The sequence below is a fragment of the Amia ocellicauda genome, chromosome 4 (assembly GCF_036373705.1).
Source record: "Amia ocellicauda isolate fAmiCal2 chromosome 4, fAmiCal2.hap1, whole genome shotgun sequence".
NCBI lineage: Eukaryota > Metazoa > Chordata > Actinopteri > Amiiformes > Amiidae > Amia > Amia ocellicauda.
Genome location: NC_089853.1, coordinates 21,754,704 through 21,775,826, shown reverse-complemented (window position 1 = coordinate 21,775,826; position 21,123 = coordinate 21,754,704). Strand labels below are relative to the sequence as shown.

General features: G+C 37.8%; 1 protein-coding gene across 1 annotated transcript; it reads right to left on the bottom strand.

Annotated features, from left to right (window-relative positions):
* Window positions 1-3,148: 3,148 nt before the first annotated feature.
* gnb5b (guanine nucleotide binding protein (G protein), beta 5b) lies at window positions 3,149-20,708 on the bottom strand. Its single transcript, XM_066701373.1, has 13 exons — window positions 20,631-20,708; window positions 19,129-19,281; window positions 17,660-17,771; window positions 16,714-16,850; window positions 15,179-15,220; window positions 13,830-13,906; window positions 12,632-12,764; window positions 9,329-9,472; window positions 9,014-9,105; window positions 8,675-8,723; window positions 8,026-8,122; window positions 5,853-6,019; window positions 3,149-5,524 (listed from the first exon to the last, which is right to left on the bottom strand). The coding sequence occupies exons 2-13, from the start codon at window positions 19,252-19,254 to the stop codon at window positions 5,513-5,515; spliced, it is 1,188 nt and encodes a 395-aa protein (XP_066557470.1). The 5' UTR covers window positions 19,255-19,281; window positions 20,631-20,708; the 3' UTR covers window positions 3,149-5,512.
* Window positions 20,709-21,123: the final 415 nt, after the last annotated feature.

Here is a 21,123-nt window from a genome sequence, read left to right as displayed (position 1 = left end):
AATACAACATGAAAGCTTATTAATCAAAACTTATATATTTATACATACACATTTTTAATGCAACTTTATATTAACATTTTATATTGCATACTCCAAGCACCTGTGCCAAAACAATGTCATTGTGTAGAGGTGAGCTGGTTACCACCACTATGCCTTTTAATTTTAGCTGTAATAATTTACATTCCCATGTGTTAATGGTGGTCATTATTAACACACAACCATAGTTGCCATGGATGCCAACCCTCCAGGATTGGCCTGGAGACTTCAGGAGATTAATATTCAGGACACTGCTGGGATCAACCACGGAGATTAATCATTTGGAGGAAGAATCATAATGTCTCTTGAATAATATATGGCTCCGTTATTATCTTTTTGGTAGGTGTTTGAAATTAAAAATTAACTTGCACTTGTCCTCTCTGGATTCCTATTAGTGTTATTTAGTGTTGTTATCCCTGTATTCACTGACAATTTGGAGGTTTAAAAGTTTCTTATATAAAAAAAGTTTAACTACAAATGAGAAAATAATGTTACATTATTTTAATGGCAGGCAGGGTATTATATGTCATGGAAGCAACAGTGAATGCAGAAGCACAGCAACATCAATAAACAACTAAAAACATGCAGGAAAGCACACACAGTGGGAAACGTGACAGCACAGGAGAAAATAATGAATTTGCAAACTTCAGTCCAGTTGACGTGACTCTCTAAATCTTTTAACACTTCAGGGTTATTTAAGTTTCAGTCTCCGACCCACTGACTCCAATGAACAGGAGCCACAGTGCTAGAATAGATTGCTGTGAAACCTAAACACCTTCCACAAATATGTTTTCAATGATAGTGTACTGTGAACCTAAAATGCTTATTTTTTGTGTGTGAACTTTGCACAAACCTTTTAAATGGGATCCTTTCCATTCCCTGGGGGGTGTATTTTATAAATATTTTTATTTCCTCTGAAAATGCTTACTTAACATGAATGGCTTGACAAGAATCTGAAAACTGCAGATAATTTAGAAACCTCTAGTTTGGCTTGGATACATGACCTAGGTTAAATACATTTATTTAGTAACAGATGTATACAACTAGAGATTCATCTGTTTAGAAACTTTACCAATCATTAGAGGCAGAATTGGGTGAAGAATCCAGATTCACATCAAATCTTATCAGACATGGGTTTAATACAAATCTATTTGCTGTTTTTAATACAACTGGGGAAATATTGTATTCATGTTTGAACATAAACAGCTTTTTTCAGCATTGTCTTTGTACCTTCTAAACAACAAAAGCATGATCTAATCACCCAGGGGCTATACAAAGTCAGAGGAATATAGTAATCACAACAAATTTATAAGAATAATGGCTCTGGTTGAATATAATCAAAGTAACAATGGTAGTCTGAGTTGTAGACAAGTAAACAACTATACTGTCTTGTCTGAGATTAAGATAAATAAACCTGGAAGCAAACAGATGCTAAATTTCAATACAATATTTATAAATATAGCAAGCAAAAAAAGTGTTTTTAACATGTCCTAGCATTGTGAGTCCATAATGTAAAACTAACCTTTGAATTCCTCTCCTGTCATTCCTACATGCTTTCCAGATGACACACTGACCATCCAAACAGAAAGTACTGATTTGTGGACAGGCACAAACCTGTATTTTCCAAAACAGTCAGCTCAGCAAGTTCATTCTGGTGTTTTGCTTTAAAAAATGATGGAAAAAAGCCTTTATTAAAGCCATTAGTTCTTAAGCTAGAGAACCGGGGAGCTGCTGTGAGTCCTCAATTGTTTGAAGGGCAACAGAAAGCCTGGGGAGAGTTTACGCAAAATAAACAATGTCACCGTGAGTTGGCACCTTTGCAGCAGAAAAGAGTCATTCCTTAATGCTTATACCTGACATCACAATTATGATATTGCAAGGACTTTTTTGAAGCGGTCACTCGAAGCTACAGATTGCTTTTTGTCTTCTGAGCAGAACAATTTGAAAACACCTCATTTAACAGAATGTCTTCAAAAGCAATATGATAAAAATATTCTGCTAAATCCACTGTACTCTCCAGGAAAATTCCCCACAGTGTCTCTCCAGAGACTTACCTGTAGCTAAGATACAGTCTGTTGGAGAACATAAATAAACTGAGGACTCTGAACACCAAGCCTTGCTTAAGTATTGTGCATCAAATATGGGAGAAACAGGTTAATTAAAAGCAGGAACAAATGGCCGATTAACTGTTTAACAAGTGGACTTGGATGTTTAATGAATAAGGCCCACCATACCTATTTTGGTGACAAGAGGATGATCAAGGGGCAGTCTACAGTATTTGTGTAATTTCTATGATGCTCATTCTTTTGCACAGACATTACATTGTTCAAACCAGTTTCTAAAAAATAAATGTGTCAGAGTACAACAGAGCTAGTCTTGATCTAGATAAAGTTGAATATGATGCTTATTGTGGCCATGTGGCCAAAGCATCGCCCTAAAATGGGCCCCATCTGCGCTGTTGTATTGTCCTTTTGTTTTTGGACATTGTCGTCAAGCAAATGATAAGAGATTACGTCTCGTCTGTCTGGAATCAGATGTGTACATCTTTTGTTCCTCTTCTCAATAAAAAAAGAGGAGAAAATCCTCTGACAACTGTTCTAGTAAAACGATAAACCCTAATCATGATGAAATCCCTCTTCATCCTAAGTTCTATTAATCATTTCATGTAACTGTGTTGCTGTGCCCATGCTTGAAAATCTAAATTCTTGGAAAAATTACCTTTAACATTAAATAACTCCATAATCCATCAGGCAGTAGATTAATCTATATTTTGAATACCTATGAAATTTCAACACTGTCATAGTTATTTTCATTTAGTTGGATTTCTTTTCATTTTTTGTCATTCTTCCTTTTTGTGTTAACTGCAGGACTTTCATACAGCAATTCCTAAAACAACTTGCATCATCACACAAGCAACCCCATTAGTAATTAAATTATTAAATTAATTATTTAGTCAGTTTAATTATTTATTATGTGATGAAACTATGCAATCCAGACTACCAATGTGGTTTTAAGACTTTAAATTAAGATTAATTAAATTAAGATTAAGATGAATTAAGACTTTCTTTCTGAAGAATTTCAAACTATACTGTAGAGTAAAAACAGACAATGATTTAACAATTTTTTAAAATACTATTTATTATACTTGGGTGAAGGTGAGTGTACAACAGTCCCAGCAGTGTACCGGTTAAATATATACACAAAACTATTACAGAAAACTAGGACATAGTACAGTAAATATAGCAATACTGTAAGTGCTTTTACAGGTTAACTACATCCTATTGCACATTTTACAGACTGAGAATACAGTATCCTAGGTTTATAGTGCATCCAGTACTAGGCAAACCTGATCACTCATACATCTCAAGCAACATCTGAAGTCTGTAGCAGGCAAGAACAAGGGTTACTGAAACCTGGGTGGGTTGAAACTATATTGCGGGCCTCCCAAAAAAGGCTCTCATGAGGGTAGGTCGTGAATCTTAGGTTTCTGAGAGCCTGCAAATTGTTTCCTAACCTCTTCACTTTAATGATAGCAATGGTCAAGCCTACAGGTAATTGCTGATCTAGAGACCATGTGCTTAGAGACTTGAGCCAGGATTGCTGTTAGCAGTTCTCCTAACAGAGGGTTCTATACCTTCATATAGCATGCTGCTACATCACACCTACAGAGTACAAGACAACTACAAGTGCAAACACGAAGCCATAACTTTCCTGTAACTTGGTAGTGTCTTGCTCTTTAGAAGCTTGGTTTGCTGGAAGGAAAAGAGAAGATGGTGCATTGTTTCCACTCCATTAGAATTAAAGAATGCAGTATTGATCTCCATTTGCTCTCTCCGTTACACAATTAAAACACGCATCCCAATACTTTCAATTTAAACAAAATTAACATGAACTGTCCCTTTCAACATGTGAGTCTGTAAGATCCCACTTTTCACAGGGGAAAATATACTGCAGTGAACTATATATAGATTCAGCCAGCCAGTACTCTGATCTTTTCAGCGATTTTATTGACCTTCATGTCATTAACTGAAATAATTGAAACTAGATACACCTCACAATTAATTGAAATTAATGTCCCCCCCATGTAACCCCCCAAAAATCAAAAACTGCCATGACTTACTTTGCAATTATCTACTGCATAATAATAAGGGTTAAAAACTTGTCTTGCACCTTAACACACTATGCATGTACAGCAATAGCATTATCCCTGTTCCTCCAAACAATACCAGAGTTTCTCCGAAATAACTGACAAGGGTCTTAAAGGAATAACACTCACCCTGGAAGATTTTCTTCTTTCTCCTTTCCAACAGTGCAAGACAACTCCTAATATAATAGCCTAAACCTAAATTAAATGAAGTACAAACAGGCCTAAATTAAAGTAATGAAAGATCTCCCTTTAAATTGGGCTGCATATGGAGCCTCTTCAGAAAAGCCCTTATTACAGCTTTGCAGACTTAACCCTATTTGTTTTCATGTACCTGAACAGTTTGAAATGCTTCCTATGTCAAGTTATACAAACAGGACATAAAGGTGCCTTCTGACCATTAAAATAATAAATCAAGAGGATCTGATCACCCTGTAGTGCGAGAATTATAATTAAAACAAACATGACTGCATTCCATGACATCTAGAAATCGCTGAGTGTCACATGCTCATAAATATTCTTTAAAAACAATAATTGTATGAAAGAGATGATGCAGGATACCTGGGAACAGCTGCACGTTACAAATGTGATATGGTTTGGATGTTTATAAGTCTAAAGAAAACATATATATATATATATATATATATATATTAATATAATTGCCTGCAGTATCTATAGATTATTGTTCAATTTCTGCTTTTGACTACAAAAAGCAATACAGGTTTAAGGGCACAAAGCACCAGTAACAGTCAAGTTGTGATAACAGAACAGTTAAAAAGATCAGTACTTTATACAGCACTGTAATCCTGGCTTTTCTTGTGCATACGGTTATCTGCAATATAAACAAAATAACCATTCAGTCAGGTGACCTCACCAGCACAATTTCCAGGTGTCAAAATTTCACACATTCTTAGTTCTGACCATGTTTTCAGATTACAGCTAAATAGATTGGATTGACAGCATTACAATCGTTGACATTTAATGTTGAAGGTAGAGAGAGGTCCTTGAATTCAGACATGGATACACACTGTATAAGAGATGCACTCCAATCTTGCCAAGTGACAGAAGGAAGTGGTCTGGCAAGGGAAAGTATACTTTAACCTATTTATTGGTTTACCTTCATTATCAGGTATGTACATAAAGGGTTAGATCATCTCTGCTTGTATATTACATTCCTACAAAGTACACTTCCTACCAAAGAAACATTTCAGACATTCCAAATAGAAAAAATGCAGGTGAGGTGAGAGACGCCTGTAGAGTAAGCGTGATTCTGACTAATGTGGAATTCAAGGGGTCCAGATTCTCATTCATGGCGAATCCTCAAAAAATAGCTTAGGCCCAGATCTGGAAATAAATAAAAAAGACATTTACATAAATATAAATATAACAGAAGAAATTGTCATTTCTCATGACAGCAAAATGACAACAAAACAGCAGCTATATTTTACCATGAAATTGCAATATATTTCCACTTCTCTAAATGCTGTAAAAGAAAATGAAATATAAAAAGCACAATTTACATAAAGCAGCATTATTATCATCTGGAATCAAGGCAAATAGGATAGTTGCTTATTCTTCTACTATGGAATGGTTATAATTTATATTTTATTATCGAATAGAGTTCCCAGGAGTTGCTTAGCTCACTTATAAATTAACTTGGAAACCCCCTTACTCTCAAAGTATGGTCCCATGACCCAGAGCAGAACGCTGTGCCATCCGGGGAAACTCGCAGAGTGCTGACTCGATTCTCGTGGCCAAACAGAATGGAGACCCTGGTCCCCTTCAGCACATCCCAAACATTGATAGTGTAATCATTGTATCCAGCAAACAGCAGGCGGCCTAGGCACAGGGAATAGGAGCACAACAAACCAAAATGAGGAGGCCTGATCTGTAGAATGCCATACATAGTTGGCTCAGAATCAAAGGTTAGGACACACACACATAATGAATTGAATCATTCTTTCTTTAAAAAACCTTTAAACTTTAAGGCACTTACGGAAGCTAATGTTATGAATTTAAACCCCCGACCCCATCTCCAATGACCTTTAGTAAAGCCAATGAAGCATTCATGTTATTGAATGTATATATCTGAATGTCTTTAAGTATTTAATGCAAATAAAAACAGAAGCACCAAATGTCATGGAACTTTTTTTTAAAGGAAATTATGGAAAGTTAAAAGATTGCTCCAACTAACTGGCATCTGAATGTTATATGACTTGGTGATAAAAGGTATATGCATGTTGTCTAGTTCTCTCCCTCTTCCTTAAATGCCACATCACATATACTACTAAATATACTATATACTGTAAAGTTTTATCTGAGACCAATGATAAGGCTCACATAAATTAAAATAACTATATATTTTACTATTAAACAAAGGAAGAAAGAACTGCATGTACCTGCAGGTAGCTACATGTAAACATAAAAAAAAAATGTAAACATGAAACTCGAATGCAAAATAGTTGTTGCTAGACAGGTTATTAATATAGGCCCAGATTAAATCTAAACTGAGTCACCAACCAACCCCAAATTCCACACACGCCAGTTGATGACGATTTCTTCCTGACGATTGTTGAGTTTACCCTTTGAAATCAAACTATTCTAGATTGGGTTTGGAATTTGCAATTGGCAGTGGGTTTAATCCAGGCTGTGTTTTTTACTTACAGAATACAACCATTTCCATTTTAATATATATTGGCTTTTTATCAGTTTGCCTATGAATTGTAGTGTGTACTGTCCAGCAAACTAAATGCATTCATTTGACATGGCTTGACAATTCATGACAATTCCTTCTTGACACAAGCTCTTCCTTGGACTTTAGACTTCCTTAACAAAACAAAGTATTTTCAATGTAACTTTTTAAACAACTCTGAAACACACAGATAATCTCCTTTCAAGAAATTAAAAGGCCTCATTGGTTTTATGGATTACAATACTGTTGCACTAGCTGTTTGGAAAGAGTCCGTTTAACAATATCCAAGTTGGAAAAGTACCATAAACAATGAGAATCAACAGAGAAATACAAATGTTCTAATTTTGAAAACAAATGCCACAGCACCAAAAGGTCTTATCAAGTCAGCTATTTGAAAATGATGCCACTTACAGCAGACTGCATACCTAATCTAACCCAGAGGAATGTACTTTGTAACAAGTGCTGCATCTATCAGACAGTTTTGACTTCTAATCACACAGACAAATAAGCCCTCTTCAGAAGTGCTCAAAGCCTGTTCTGTCAGGACTGGGGCTTACTGTTGTTTGGACCTGTTTTTCTAAGTTATTTAGTCTTTTGCAATGGTAAAAAAAATCCCTTTCATACTACAGTTCAAAGGGATATAATACATATAATATGGATATATGTCTGTGTTTATATATATGCACACATAACATGTCAAAGGGGAATACTGAACTGAGACAAACAATGAGAATATATATATATATACTTTTTTCTAATGTATTGCTCAGTTCAGCTCTATCAAAGCTGCTGAATTCCCCTTGGTGCAGTGAGATTTGTCTATTCCTTAATTACCTTTTGTGTATGTACTGAATAAGTCAGAATTATGCCTATTTTTAACTATGGATTTGTAAACCTGCAGCAATCATTTTGTCATCTAATTCTCATGTCAGTCTTCCACAGATCCAACAGCCATAGCAGAGACAAACCCCCTGAACAGACTTCCTCCTATAGGACATACAGAGTATGAGGGCATTTGACTAGCATTACATCCAATGTAAAAGTTCTACTACTACCTGGTACTCCTTGGGAAACAGACCAGTTGTACTAATGTATGAAATCCCCTGCTTCCACAGCTGGAAGAGAACCCACAAAACCCGTTCACCCTCCTTACCGCTGAGTGAAAAGTCAACACTCGAAGCTCCAAAAATTATACTTTCTTTGGAGTAAATAGCCACTTCTCTGTCAGCTCGTAGGTCATAAAGACGGCACTAAAAGGAAAATAAAAACAGTTGAACATTTGTGGGAATCATCAAAGCAGACACATATGAGGTTATATATTAATAATTACTAGCTTAGCTCTTTGCCTGTTCTTGTAACAATTCCCTTGTCAGGATAATTGTAAGTCATTTAAAAAGCGTGTCATCATTTGAAGAAGATAACGCAAACTAATCGGAATTCCCAGTCAATTCCAATTTTATTTTTGGCAATAATGGATCAATTGGACTTTATTTATAATGTAAATGATTACTGATGGAGAATTCTAGGTTACCTATATGTTTCTGTGATGGTATGGAAACAAATGTCACATCTTTCATGAGCTTAAAATAATCGTACTTTATAAAAAACACAGGAGTATTTAAATCCCCTAATTTGCAACTGTGTGTGGTACCTTTCAGTTAATTTAAATAATTTCACTCTTACTATCATGGTGCAGCACAACACTACCCATTCATTCAAATCCCTCTTCTTTGCAGGCTGAAAACTATTGTATTAAATGCAACTGTCCTCTGCTTTATTTTTATCTGTAAAAGAGTACTTACAGTAGCATCATCTGAACCTGAGGCAAATGCATCTCCACTGGGATAGTACCTAGAATGAAGAAACAAGAACTTATCATTATCATTATCAGTTTGGAATAAAAACAGGTTTTCCCCCTTTCAGCTTAGGATACATGAGGAATATAGTTACAGACATGATTATTTCAGGACAATAGAGTTCTTCTTCTGTTACATTAAACAAAAAAAAAAGAGAAACCCCTAAACTAACTGCATCCCCATTCTGCGTTGACAGATGCACGGTGTTCACGCAAGCAGTTGGTCTTGTATCCACAAAAAGTACAGCAGATTGCTGGATCCTTCAAAAACTGGTTTGACGCTCACCTGACACTGTTGATATCAGACTCATGTGTCTCGAATGACTGGATGCACTGTCCTGAGCGCAAGTCCCACACCATGGCCTTCTTATCACAGCCCTGCAGCAGGACAGAACACAGTACAACTGCTGCTTCACAACGCCCTCTCAGTAATCAACAAACCACAGTACTGTACACAACTGAGGATGCAGGAGACACACAGCACTGTAGCGTGTTGATGTTGCAAGACAGACATCTCGGAGTGCACAAAGGAGTGCAGCCCTTTTGCCTGGACGGCTCCTGCTCTTCGTGTGAAGCCCGCAGTGTGTTGGGATGCTCTTACCCCAGACACAAAGGTGTTCCCGGTCTCAGAGGGCGCCAGGTCCAGGCAGAGCACATCTGCGGCATGGCCGTGGAAGCTCTGCAGCAGCTGTCCGCTCTCCACGTCCCACAGAGCACACGTGCCGTCCCCACTGGCTGTCAAAATCTGAGGGAGACAGAGGGACAGGAGTGAGCTGGGCTGCAGAACAGTGTACACTAGACTGCAAGACGTCTTCAGTGTTACACAATGAAGTCAGCAGATATGATTTAATTATACATATTTATACATATGGTAACATGCCCTTGAATTTGAAAGACAGACGATAAACTGATTTTGAAATGTTACAACTTTTCTTGAATCTTTCCAAAGATCCTACCAAGACCATTTAGCAAGCAATGTGTTTTCAGGATCAGGGCAAATCGGGATGAAAGAAGTGTATAGTATATGATGAGTAAGATATATATTTTGTAGGAATTATACATTTGTTAACAAAATTACATTAGCCTATAAATGTAAATTTGAGCCACAAAGTACATATTTTATTGTTGTAATTTCATAAAAGAACTGAACTAATGAAGTGAACATTACTATTCATTGAATTCCTTTCAATTGAAAGGAGAATGGACACTGCCCTCCTGTGGGAACAAGTAATAGCACCGAAGCACTGAAGCTAATTCTTCATAATGTATATTTCATAAAACAAATCCAGACATGCAATAATTTCTTTATATAGACAGAAGTGTTTTTCTAAATTTTGCAACTGCCAAAAACCTAGTATTATATATGTTATACGAATTATTTCCATATGTGCTATGAGTTGTGAATTGTACATATGGAAATGCTAATCTTTTCATTAACTGTTTCTCACATTTGGAGCAATTTTGTTTCAGAAATGGCTATGTGCATAAAACAGTAATAAAGAGAAGTCAATAAATCAATCTACTCTTCGGTAACAATGTAAAACAGGTCCAGTGGTTTCCCACAATGGTGACTAGCTGCAGGAAACTGGAAGGACATGAAATGAAATATTCCAGGCAGAGAGTGTATGAAATGAAATGGCCCTGGGAAAGTGAATGGCCTGTATAATTAAAATATATATACATAAATGTAATTCAAAGCAAATATCCATTTTGACGACCACAATGAGTAACTGCAGTGCTGCCCACCAGCCTTGAGCACAGTGTAACTCTATATGGGGAATCTTTTGCTAAATTTACTGGAAGTCCATGCTTTGAACTCTCTGAAACTTTTCCATTCAGCCCCGTTACCTTACCAAATTTAGTAAATGTCTGCCTGCGCCTTTTTTTTCTTGGTTAAACACCAACAACCTGTTAGAGGCTGATGCGTGTTCACTCCACCACAGCCCCAGGAATGCACATGACGTATGATGCTTAGGGCAACCAAAGGTTTCTATGAGGTTTTATGGTTTCTGTATTGCATTGCATCACTAGTATTGCTAACATAGCTATAAGGGTACAAAAGACAGTTGTATACAACTGGCAGCATTACTCACCTACACTTGTCTTATTTTTTACGTTATTAAAAATAAATAACGAACAGCTGCAATAATGAATTGGTTAAAAAAAAAAAAAGCCTTGCAAGTGAAAAATAACACTTTAAGGTAGCAGTGAAACAGCTGGAGGCCAATAAACTACATAATAAAGACGAATGAGAGCATTTGTTTAAGACCTTGTTAAGACAGTAAAAAATAAAAGCGCTCATAAAAAAAGCAATGCAATCAGTTTTTCCTATGAAAGTCAGAGGAATATGCAGATGCTTCCTCTGTGTCAGATAATATATATTTTTTGTAGCACCTTAGGAATCATCTTACAGTAATTCAATAAAACCCTCCCCCTCCAAGTCAGTTTGTTGGTACATCCTCCAAGATTCAGTTGTCATGGCAACTGCTAGATCCTGTAAATCCTCGGCTCTAGTGCAGCCGACGAGAAATCGGCAGCGATTTATCCTCAGGGATCTCACGGCCCACAAAACGCTAATAGGTTTAGAAAAAAATCTGCAGTTCTGATTACAAAGACAATATTTCTGACACAATGTAATGGATTGGTGTGCAGAAGGAAGCCATTTACTGATGTTATTAACAATGTCGTGCTACTGCAGGAGTACGCATCGGTCACAGGGAAGATAATCAGGAGTGCCCCCCAGCCAAGGACACTGATTAAAGCTGCACCATCCTGATCTTGCACAGCAACCTCAGGGCCTGCTGAGCATACGCTTCAATTACATCCGCCTGTAAAGTCGTGTTCTTCAGGGCCAAGGAAATTCAGCCGAGTTTCTCAACAATTGCGGACGGCCTAATTAATAAATTGATAAAAAGCATCTGAGCACAGAAGTTCAGTTTATCAGTCATCTGATCAGTATTAATATATTCCTTAGTTAGTAGATTTGATGGTACAGCTATAGCCACGACTAGTTTGCACAATTCTTTTGATACATCGATTCAACTCAGAGTAGATATCTTCCGTATGGAGGTTAGGGTGCATGGCAGTTATACATGACATATTCCCACTTAATGAAATGGCTTATTAAAAAGGGGGTGTTTCAAGCCTCAAAACCTGTTTCTTCTTTATATGGTTTTAATCCCTAAGTATTTAATTATCAGCTGACTTGACGACTTTGGCTTGGTATCAACCCAGAATCCGCCCACAGCTTGGTTGCATGATTCAAGCTGATTCATATTCCACAACAATGAGGCAAGTGTCAGCCCTGCCAGCAACATCATTTACAGATAAGGACACATATATTTGCGCTTCAAATCTTTTGTGCTCTTGTTGGCAACACCTAATATTGAAATATACATTAGTGTCACCTATGATTGCAGTTGCTCTGATGATAAAACCTACAGATAGGGGCGGTTGAGACCCTATAAATAGATACAGGTTCTAAGTGGCTAAGGAGCCAGCTGAAAGGAGCAGCATTGATCAGTGTGAATTATTAAAGAGCACAAAATACCTTTCTCCAGCACATTTTGCATTCACTGTATTGATGCCTGGCGGCCATAAAATAAATCTGGGTATATGAATGGAGTACAGTAGCCTACATCTTTGCACAGGAGTCTAAACACATGAAAAATAGATATGAAGTTAATGCTGCAAGGTGAAAGTGTATCATTTGAGATTAATTTGTCCTCAAGGTCACACCTGGCTTACTGTTCCGATAATGATTTTTTCCCCCAGTCATTTCTCAATTCAATGCTACTAAACTCGCACAGAACTGTATAAGTTATAAATTGTGCAATTCCTCCTTCAGCCACATAATGTAATCCTGGTTTGTGTCAGCCCTGCTCAATGCGTCTTGAGCTTCTACCTGCATGTCAGAGTTGGTGAAGCTGCAGGCGGACAGGTAGTTGGTGTGCATGGCCACAGACTTCTTCTTGGCTGCCATGTTCTCATTCTTGTCGAAGGTCAATGGGTACACGGAGCATTTGTTGTCCAATCCTCTGGAAAAGCAAATGATAAAAGTGAGTGTTAGTGCACATGCCCGCTTTGCAAAACAATGTCCAGGGAGTATTGTGGCAGAGGGGGATATGTGTGTATGAAGTTGGTTTAACAGCTTTAATAGATGAATGCTAATCATTATTACAATTTTATGCAAACTATTCTTGTAATTAAATCCAAAAAGAGACAAAGGTGTTATTCACTGATGTACAACATCACAAAATAAATAAATACATAAATTATTGAGGTCATTCAAACAATACAACGTCTGAATTGTTTTCTCATTGTTTTGGTTTGAACTTGATTTCCTGCTGTGGAGCGCAAGAGGCTGCTCTGCTCAGTCGTACAAAATCTCTTCTCGTGTCATGATGACGTGCCTTTACCAGCTACTGTTACAACTGAAATGAACCATGTAGCCAGTAAGATAGAGAGCTGAGCCCTACAGACGCTGCAAACACTTAGTAAGGCAGCAGAGCTGAACGTGTCACTTTAAACAGAGATGAGAGATCAGCAGGGGGACAATAAATAAATACATGTATTTGTTTATTTATTTATGAGTAAAAACAGCAGATCTGTTAGGAGAAATAAGGCTACTGAAAACAGTCAACAAGAACAGAACGTCTCCACACAATATCTTTTCCTTCTGCAAAAAATAAAATAATATATAGATAAATAAACAGCGTGGCTGGCTTGGTTAAGGGACTACAAAACAGAGAGAGAATATGACCTCTGCTTCTGGCTCACAGGACTCTGCTGTTACTTTATTAAGAAATCTGAGACCCTGCAATGATCAGAAATGCTCTTCCCAGAATCCTCCCTGCTGGAAGCATTAACTGGTAACAACGATCAGCGATCGTTTTCGCTATGTAGGGCTTAGCTGTCTCTCGATGACAGACGGCCAGTGAAGGCTGTGGTGGACATCTTTGGAAAATGCCTTTCCCCTAAACGTACTCAAGGGTTTTCTGTCACTATGGACTGGAGTATCGGTTCTGAAATGCCACCGAAATGGCCAGTGACTGTCACCCCTATATGTGCTCGCTCCGGACGGGGAAGGAGAGGTGACGTACCCGCAGGCAATTGCACAGCCGGAGGGGGCGTAGGCACAGGCCATCACCCAGGTGCAAGGCATGGTGACCGCATGTTCCTGAAAAAATAAAACGCTGCGATCAACAGGGACACAAGAACCCTTTTCAAAACATTGTAGTTTCTAAACACTGAGACATGGCTTAACAGCAACCACAGAGTGATGACAGTCTGTACAGTAGAGTACATTGTAACAGCAGCCCACTTGGGGGAGTTTCTCACAACTGCATTACAGCAATAGAGGTGCAATTGGCCGCACACCAGAAAAGGGGCAACGTTTTATTGCTGCAATCACGTTTTATATCTCATGAAAAGGGAGGTAAGAGCAGTTGGTTCACTAATGTCTGAATATTTTCCGTGTTTTTATCTTCATGTTCTGTGTATTTGTCAGAGCTGTATCTCTTCTTGCTGCTAGTAACACAGATACTTATCCATCGTTCTACAATGAACTGCTAACTGGCATTTATTACACATAAGGCACTTAAAGATGGGTCAGGTCAACTCTGTACTGGTCCATAATAAATATTACAGAAACCACATCCATTAAAAATTCAAAACTTTTTAAGAATATATATATTTACACTTTCCACCTCGATCATGTTTCTGTTGCCATAGTTTCCTTTATCACGCAGCTGACTCAAGTATATGAAGTATTCTCTTGGACAAACTTCTACCTTAAGGTATTATTAGCAAATAATACTGAAGGTCAAAACAAGGAAGAAAGGAGCAGGTGTCCAAGAATACGGTATATAAAAGGCACGTGTCCACCTTAGACATTTACACTTCACAGCAACTAAAAATAAACTGCACATCTGAGCAGGTGTCCATGGCTTTGAAGTCATATTCAGTGTTACAATCGCCCCAGCACAGTGCTGTAATATAACACGGTCTCTCAGACAGGGACTGGCCTGGTTTACAGCAGCTTTTAACCTCAAGGCAAAGCTGTCTTTGACTTCCTGGCAGAATTACATTCTATATAAGCGGTTTAATTTCTTAAAAGCTTGTTAATCTAAAACTGAAACAAAAAGCTACAAGATGTTCATTAGAGGGAAGCGCTGTTCTGAAATTTAAACTTGCTAAATTGTTGTGGGTTGTGCTTTTCTTTTAGAAGCTCAAACTGCATCCAAAATTAATGGAGGTCTATTTGAGTCTGTTATACCGAGTAGCAACTCCTGGGAAATGTAATGATCTGCGTCATTTAATGGAAGTCTTCATAAACAATTTCTTATCTCTTAGCAGTTTATTCTTATTTTTTTTAAAAACATATACTAAATAATTCAATTCAGAAACTGCTGCACACAGCAAATACACTTATGTAATCAATTTGCATTACCTTGTTGGTTGTGAAAGCATCCCACACGATCACTTTTCCATCCTATAAGAGTGACATTTTTGTAAAACATATTTTTTATGTAACGCAAACGTACATAATATTGCACAAATATTCCCAGACAAAAATATAAATTAAATAACACAAATATCCCAAAGTAGAGCATTTCTTTATTATTAAAAATTATGTTCTACAGCTTCAAGGTGAATACATTGCAACTATACAATCTTTTATGTAGTGGTTACATGGTTACAATGTTGAAGAAATTATTTTTTAGGCATGCTTAAATTAATAATACCTTGGGAGTCTGCCCACACAAAAACACTGACATTTAATAAAGCACAGATGTGACCTAGAAAGCTGGAATAGATATATTTTACTTTCAACATGTGTTATGAATCAAGATGTAATCACTGATTAGAAATCCTATTTTCACATCACACAATGAATACAACTAAAGAAATGTCACTGTATGCTTATGTTTATAGGTGACAAGTTTTCTCTATTGCTTTCACACAACATTTATAATTCAGAAGCACATGTTATTTCCCCTTCCCCATAACAAATCACCTTCCACATTCTGCACGGGCACTTCTATTGCAGTTTAAGTCAAAAGCTATATTCAAAAGCATTTCAGTTTAGCATCAAGTTACCTTGGTACTTCAGTGACCAAGTTTGTGCAATGAAGGAAACTTACTGTTCAACTATTTCTCCATTGCAGTTCATTATACAAATGATCAGTATTTTTAAACACCATAAAAATCCCAAACTACAGAAAAAAAAGAAAACACCAACGTTGCTATAGCTGTATTTATTTATGTGTCGATAGGCCAGGGAGCCAGGAAGCCTGGGCCTTCTTAATCTTGTGACGGTATTGGCACTTTGAATTTCGTTCAGGCGCCAATGATTCCTTATTCAACTAAACTAATCATACAGTTCAGATAGTCCCCAGAACAATTAAGCAGCTTGTAAATAATGAATGTACCATGTAAATACTAGCCAAATAAAGCAGTGTCATATAGGACAGCAAACGTGTTGAACTGTGGTGCTTCTGAATATCAGTTACATCTGGCTTCTGACACGACAAACTTTGCATTCATGAATTCAAAATTCCACAAAATCAAAATTTAAAAAATTGAACACCAATATAAAAATGGATAAAGAATTTTAATTGAAAGCAAAATATGATATTCCTCAAACAATTACATGGAAATCATGATGGATCCTGTAATCTGTTTGATGTGTACACCAAAATAGCCCAAAGCAATACAGCATTTGATCAGTTTAGCATGGGTGTCCATCTTTTCAGGCAATATAAGCTGTAAGATATCTGATCTAGGCAGTTAAAATTGATTAAATTAGGTTCAGCACTAAGTAGTCAGGACCTTGGATAGAGAGATTTGTTATTTGGTTGCAAAACCTTTGAACCAGACTGTTTGATTTATAATGATATAATACATTATTTGTTGGAATATAGAGATTTCATTCAGTGGATCAAAACATAAAATAAAAATCTAACTCCAATCGTTTGTTCTTACCTGCGAGGAGCTCACAATCCTCCTCTTGTCTTTGCACCAGTCCATGCACAGCACCTTGTTTCCATGGCCCTTCAGGGTCCGCCTGGTCTTCATGACAAACTGACCCAGGGCCTCGACCCGGTCAGCAACCTGGTGCACTGGCAATCAAAACAGGGCACATCATTAACAACCAGCATGGGCACCTTGTCTCTATGGAGGATCTTGTCTAAGTTTGCATTTGTCAGTGACGGTTATTATATTATTATCATTACTGACGTCTCGCAAATTAAAAAGGAAATGATAAGAATATGAAATATGATTGCTAGTGAAAACCTTTACGGACTTTTTTTCCCTGCACATTTCGACATGTGTAAACACAAATATCAGACAGCTTTCCACCTCTGTCCCATCGCATCATTTGCGATTAGGAAACTACACACGAATCCGCTTCAATTCAATAAAGATGCACGCTGGTGGGTTTTCATGCACAATAAGCAAACGCAAATAGGCTATGACATTGTATTTAAATACAAACATGTTACTTGTGCATCTTTGCATAGCATTTGCATATATACTAATGTACAACATTGTAACCACTACATAAATGTACATCCTGCTACAAATGAAAATGCAAAATGATTCATAGAAATATTAAGAAGATACTATATGTGTATATGTATATGTGTATGCCCACACACATGCATTACAAACAATTTGAATTTATTTCATAAATAATGAAGGCAACGTGCTATTCCTGGCTGAATAACCTCCTTGTTATCAATTGATACATGTCCTGAGTATCATTAGTCTGACAGTACATCCGACCGGTCTATCTCAACAGAGGTCGTGTTTTTGCTTTTTACAATTTTAATGCAAAAGGCTACCCCCCCCTCCGCTCCGCTCCGCTCCGGCCGCCCGGCTGGATGCTGCGCTGTTTCGAGGCCCGGCTCTCATCCACAGCACTCACGTTCAACATCGTGCAGCTTGGCTCTCTCCTCTTCCAGCTTCGACTTCAGCGTCTCCGACTCATTTTTCAGGGATGCCAGGGTCTCGTTCTCCTGCAAGCCCTCGGTAGCCATCTTTAGGATGAAAGGGGGGGTGGGGGGGTGGAGAGAGAGATGTGTTTGTTGGCTGGAGTTGTGTGGAGAGCCCGTCTGCAGCCCTAGCTCGGGGTTCACAGCTGATGCAGCTGCAGTGACGTCACGGGGAAGATGCTGCTTCCACCAGCCTCCAGAGCTGGTCATGCAGCTCCGGGTAAATGGAGTTCAAAGGAGGAGAAACAGCAAATTATTACTGCCTTACGGACCTCTTATGTATATAACTGTATCATTTCGTTTAACTGCGGCCTCTTTCTACAGTAAGCTGCAAACTGGCTACAGCTCTTGGTTTGACTGGCGTGCATTCTGTAAACATTTGAAATCATTACTTCAATGCAATACTCTCCCTTCACTTCGCGAATGATCTAAATCACATAGATGTATTTACTTACTTACTTCTGGGGTATGTCAACCTTCACATCTACATATACTGCACACCTGTGTGGAAAGCTGTCTCAGTTGAATGACATTATATCACTGCAACTTTACCATAGTCTGGTATTTTGAGCAGCTGAAAAGCATGTGCCAGCTGTCAGATTGTGGGCACCCTGCACCTCTGGTTGAAAGAGGCTGATAAGAATTAGTCTTTAGTCTATCTGGTGCCCTGTTGCTGTGCTGGATTATCCGACAACCACAGGAGTGTTGGTATGAAAGCAGTCAGGCACTCTCTTCACTCTCACCCTGGCTCTGTGCTTAAGAGATATAAGAGAGAGGGATCCTTCTGGTGATTAGTTTTATACAGCAGGCCTTAAGAAATAAAATGTAGACACCATTAATATATATTTAACTACATTTTATTTTTTAGATAATCCTGCTCTAATTATCACTATCAATTCATTTGCAACCGGGTTACGTGCATTGGATGCATTCTAAACGAGTGTTTCAGCCCATTAAAATATTGTTGGTAAGATTCTACACAAAGGAAGCTCTTAAAAATTGCAAAACAGCTTAACTATAACAATGAAGTGATATTGAAATGCACAGATTTACAATTACAAATGACATTCTATGAAAAACATGAAGTAAATCCCTGTCACATCCTGTGCCAACTGAGCTAGAAGCCACCATTAAAGAGAGACGCTGCATTGCCCCAGGAAATATTCACATATCATAATCTCTCAGCCCATTATAGTTGCTTAGTTTCACACCAACTGTTTGTGTGCGTGGGGGGCAGGCAGCGATGGTGGAAGTTGGGAGTAGGTGTGGATGACTTGTGTGTTTTTTTTTTTTTTTTTTTTTACATTGTGCATGATCTAATGCAACTGCTTTGCAACAGCGACAAGATACCACAAGGAGACATGTTGCGGGGGTGCAGGTTTTCACAATAGCAGCGTCATACCAGTTCCACGCATAGTGAGCAGTAGTTGATGGGATCCGTTTTGATGTAAATATTCATAAGAGGCTTGGTCTTGCCGCATTTTTCACAGGGCCCAAAGTTAGTGGCGAGAAACGTTTGGTCACACATCTTGGCAAGCCGTCACACCTGCTGCTGCTGGAATAGGAAGAGAGAAAACAGACAATATACACACATGCACACAGTCATTGTTTTCTTTTCGGGTTTCCCTGTACCCTCCCACTATGGAGTAACCTGACAGCTGCCTGTAGGATGATCAGCAGTAATCCCAGCAATGCTTGATCCAGATCAGGCATGGAAACACCAGTAAAAGAGCATCAGTCCAATTTTGGAGAATCACATTGCAGCATACTGAGCCTGCATCATTGATACTCCAGTTCCTGCTTTCGCCTCAGCAGGTCATTTCTAGTTGAATATTAAAATCAATACTGTGATCTTTGTATACTACCATGCATGGGGTTCAGGTTAATGAAAAGTTGGGAGAAAACACACTCCATTGCATAAATCAATCAGACAGCGTCCAGGCAAAGGAAGCAGCAAACGTACACTTTTTTCAAGATCAACATTTTGTTTTAGATTTGGGAACTTACTTTTGTGTATTTCTGAACAATATGTGCTTGACTGTATGTATGTTTCATTATTTAGAGAGATACAATTTAGCTTTAAAACAATACATTCAGCCTAAAAGAAATACAATCAACCATAAACAAATTGATGTTACCCATAGACATTGACTACATACAGTAGACTAAGTGTTAATTGCAGGGGCTACATGTTTTCTTCTGCTCATCTATCAATGAAAATAGCATTTAAGTTTCTGCATTACATCCAGGCACCTAGGAACAAATGATAGAGGAAGATGCTGATACATTGTCTTAGCTGGACTGATGGGAATGGTAAAATACACCAGTGCTAGTAGGCAGGGGTGTCAAATTCAGATCCTCTAACATTAGTGTCTTCTGACTTCTGCTGTAATAAGGTTAACTATTTCTTTCCAGATCTCAAAATGTTTTATAGTCTACCTTGATTAAAGAGCATCTTTTAAATCACCTCATTCAGAAGACTAACTAAACGAGCAATCAGCAATTGCTCAACAGAGGTGAAGACCTGAATGAAAATCAGAAGACCTCATGCTTCCATATACAGGACTATTCAATATATTTGTTTAAACATATGCAATTAATATATTATCCAGTAAACTTGACATATAGCAATATCAGCAACAGAATCTATTATAGTTATATGCAAGTCTTTTCTAGAACCCTGACATTCTCAGCTGCTGAATACTTACTGCAGGAATTTAGTTAAAAGTCAGCTGATACACAGATGTAGCTAACAGTCACAGTCCTGTTTTAGTACACCAAAAAAAATTGTAAAAGCCCAGTCTATTTTAAACTGCTGTAACCAAAGAACCTGAAACTATATTTGCGAAGATCAATAACTCCTTGTAACAAAATATTTTAATGTTTCAAGAAAAAGCAACATACCTCGTTGGAGATGAACTCGGTGCACGTTTATAAAGCAGAGACTGTTTTATGTTTAAGAGGTGAAGAAGATTGAATCTGAAAGACGGATGGGTAATCCCAATCTACTTAGCAAGGTATTACTGTAGTTGCGCTGGTTTGTTAAAACCTGCATACTGCAGCCTGCAGTTATTTTAATTGTGTCCTATAATTGGAGAAACGTCATTAAGACGGCCGTTTCTGGTGGATTCTTCAAATGGTTATTTAGACCCAAAACTGTATACATGGAATGACAATTTCACTTTGGGACATTTATCCTGTCCACGCTGGACTGAACACACAGCAATGACTTTGGGGATAAATATTCTATCTGTAAGCATAAAATATGGTGATTGCTCAATATAACTCTGATGTGGTGTACATTCTTCAATTATACATTTTTAGAATTGTGGATACTGAAGTAACAAGCAACTTAAATTAGTATTGTGGGCTTTAGTAATAAGAAGCTTCAAATGGA

Coding starts and splice junctions, on each gene's coding strand:
- gnb5b (XM_066701373.1), bottom strand. CDS start 19,254: ATGTGTGACCAAACGTTTCTCGCCACTAACTTTGGGCCCTGTGAAAAA. Junction 15,221..16,713: donor GGATTGTGAGCTCCTCGCAG/GTAAGAACAAAC, acceptor TCACTCTTATAG/GATGGAAAAGTGATCGTGTG. Junction 8,724..9,013: donor TCTGATATCAACAGTGTCAG/GTGAGCGTCAAA, acceptor TCTTCATTCTAG/GTACTATCCCAGTGGAGATG.